The sequence below is a fragment of the Nematolebias whitei genome, chromosome 9, assembly GCF_014905685.2.
Source record: "Nematolebias whitei isolate Nwh7 chromosome 9, NemWhi1, whole genome shotgun sequence".
Lineage (NCBI taxonomy): Eukaryota > Metazoa > Chordata > Actinopteri > Cyprinodontiformes > Rivulidae > Nematolebias > Nematolebias whitei.
In genome coordinates this window covers 25,723,180-25,725,634 of record NC_056506.1, presented here as the reverse complement: position 1 = coordinate 25,725,634, position 2,455 = coordinate 25,723,180, and the positions used below count along the sequence as shown (strand labels likewise).

Sequence of the window (2,455 nt, the reverse complement as noted above, 5' to 3'; positions counted from 1 at the left end):
CAGCCTGCAGTCCAGATCTTTCACCTATAGAGAACATTTGGCGCATCATAAAGAGGAAGGTGCGACAAAGAAGGCCCAAGACGATTGAACAGTTAGAGGCCTGTATTAGACATGAATGGGAGAGCATTCCTATTTCTAAACTTGAGAAACTGGTCTCCTCTGTCCCCAGACGTCTGTTGAGTGTTGTAAGAAGAAGGGGGGATGCCACACAGTGGTAAAAATGGACTTGTCCCAACTTTTTTGGGATTTGTTGACGCCATGAAATTTGGAAACAACAGATTTTTCCCTTAAAATGATACATTCTCTCAGTTTAAACCTTTGATGTGTGATTTGTGTTCTATTCTGAATAAAATATTAGATGTTGGCACCTCCACATCATTGCATTCAGTTTTTATTCACAATTTGTTTAGTGTCCTAACTTTTTTGGAATCCGGTTTTGTAGTTTGCTTTTCTGTGCTTGTTTTGTTCCGTGGCTTAAGAGGAGTTTTTTTTATTATTATTTGTATATGCTTTGCAACAATGTGAAGGTTCATACAAATTATATTTTGTTGTGAGTCTGTATGAGCAAAAGTGACACTTGATTTTTAAAATGCAAATTTTCTTTCAGCTTGAACTTTGTTTTAGAGAATTACTCAATCACTCTCTGGACCAGCCTATATTTAAAAAAAAAATGTGATTAGTTAATAAACATGTCTTTTCAGATGCTAATATGTCATTACCGTTTGTAAAAGTTGTTGGTTTTATTCCTTTGGGGAATAAAATATCATTAGGCCTTTGAATATCATCCATAACTGACTTTAATCTGATGAAGGACCCATTCCATAACATCTGGATATACAATTTCCTTTTTGCCAGATTTTCTAATCTTTCCATTGAACACTTTTCCAAACTGAAGAAATAATTGAAATACATTGTTTGTACTTGTTCTTAGAAAGTATGGAGTTTGATTTTTGGTATATTTCATGTCTGGATAAGAGAACATCCATCCATTATCTCTACCTGCTTTTTCCTTTCAGGGTCACTGGTGCCCATGTCCAGCCATCACTGTGCGAGGGGCGGGGGACACCCTGGACAGGTCTCCAGTCCATCACAGGGACACATGGTGACAAATGAGACAAACAACCATTCACTCTCTCACTCACACCTAGAGACAATTTAGAGTTACCAATCAGCCTAACATGCATGTTTTTGGTCTGTGGGAGGAAACTGGAGTACCTGAAGAAAACCCACACATACACGAAGAGAACATGAAAACTCCACCCAGAAAGGTCCCGGGATGCCGCGGCAGGGATTTGAACCAGCAACCTTCTTGATGATAGACAACAGCTCTACCAACTGCATCACCGTGCTGCCTTGTATAAGAAATGAGACTTTTTAAAAAAACGTTCCTTTTATTTAGACTCAATAGCCTCTTTACAATTTCTATTATTATAGCGTAAAAGTTCAGAAGAGTAATTCTTCAAGCTGACTGCATATAAAAACGAACATATTCAAATTCTCCACTTTTGTTTTGTCTACATTTTTATTTATTTTTTTCCCCAGTTTTTATCATTTTGCCAAAATGGAACAAAACATTCCACATGATTTTTTAGTGATATGACCTATTCATACTTTTGGTAATGTCAAGAAAAATGCATCATTATTTTTATAAAGTTTTTTTTTTTTTTTACTTCTCAAAAAATAAAATGGCACAGTAGTTAAGAGAGAAAATCTCTTGCAGGAGTGGGTTTTTGTTCAGGCTGCTGTTTAATACACCGTATATTATTATTGTTTAGCGGATCCTTGTTCTTAGTTCCTTGTATACGTTTTCTTTGTTTATACTTTATATTTTTGCTATTTTGGGGTGTAACTGGGACCTTGAGTACACAATTTCATTCTACTTCATGTACCACACGTGATGCGAATGACAAAAAGTCACCTTGAACCTTGTAGTTACAAGGCGGATTGTAAAGCTATTATTATTTAAAAAAGTAATTACATTCAGTAATTTTCATTCAACCTTTATTTAGACAGTTTAAATTAAGCATGCACACAATAAATCAGCACCACTGTACTCGACACAAGTTTACAAGCTGCGAGCGCCTCTGCACATGCGCAGTGGCTCGCGAACTTCCGCTCTTTACATCAAAGATGGCGTCACTCCACAAACGTAGAAACGAAGCGGACAAGAGCTCTTCAGCTGAAGATTCGTTCATTAAACTCCAGAGTGAAACTTCTGCTAACGTCCCGACAGTTTTTGTCAAGCTGTTGGCTGCGGGCTTTTACGGAGTCAGCTCTTTCTTCATCGTTGTCGTCAACAAAAGCGTCTTAACCGGTTACAGGTAAAAGTTCAAAAGTCAATCAGACTCAGGAGCGTTGCCCTGAAGGTAAAGTTCTCTAATTAAATGTGGCGGAACAGGAAAGTTGTGAGTTCTGTCAGTGTTTGAGGAGCCACTGACTTACTCAAAATTTATAT

At 37.4% G+C, this 2,455-nt stretch overlaps 1 protein-coding gene across 1 annotated transcript in view; it reads left to right on the top strand.

The window, feature by feature from the left end:
* Positions 1–2,127: 2,127 nt before the first annotated feature.
* Positions 2,128–2,455, top strand: part of LOC119414501 (UDP-N-acetylglucosamine/UDP-glucose/GDP-mannose transporter-like) — a 16,739-nt gene continuing 16,411 nt past the window's right edge. The window contains exon 1 of the mRNA XM_037681597.1: positions 2,128–2,321. Coding sequence (XP_037537525.1) covers positions 2,131–2,321 — 191 coding nt within the window. The 5' untranslated portion in view covers positions 2,128–2,130. The remainder of the gene's footprint in view (positions 2,322–2,455) is intronic.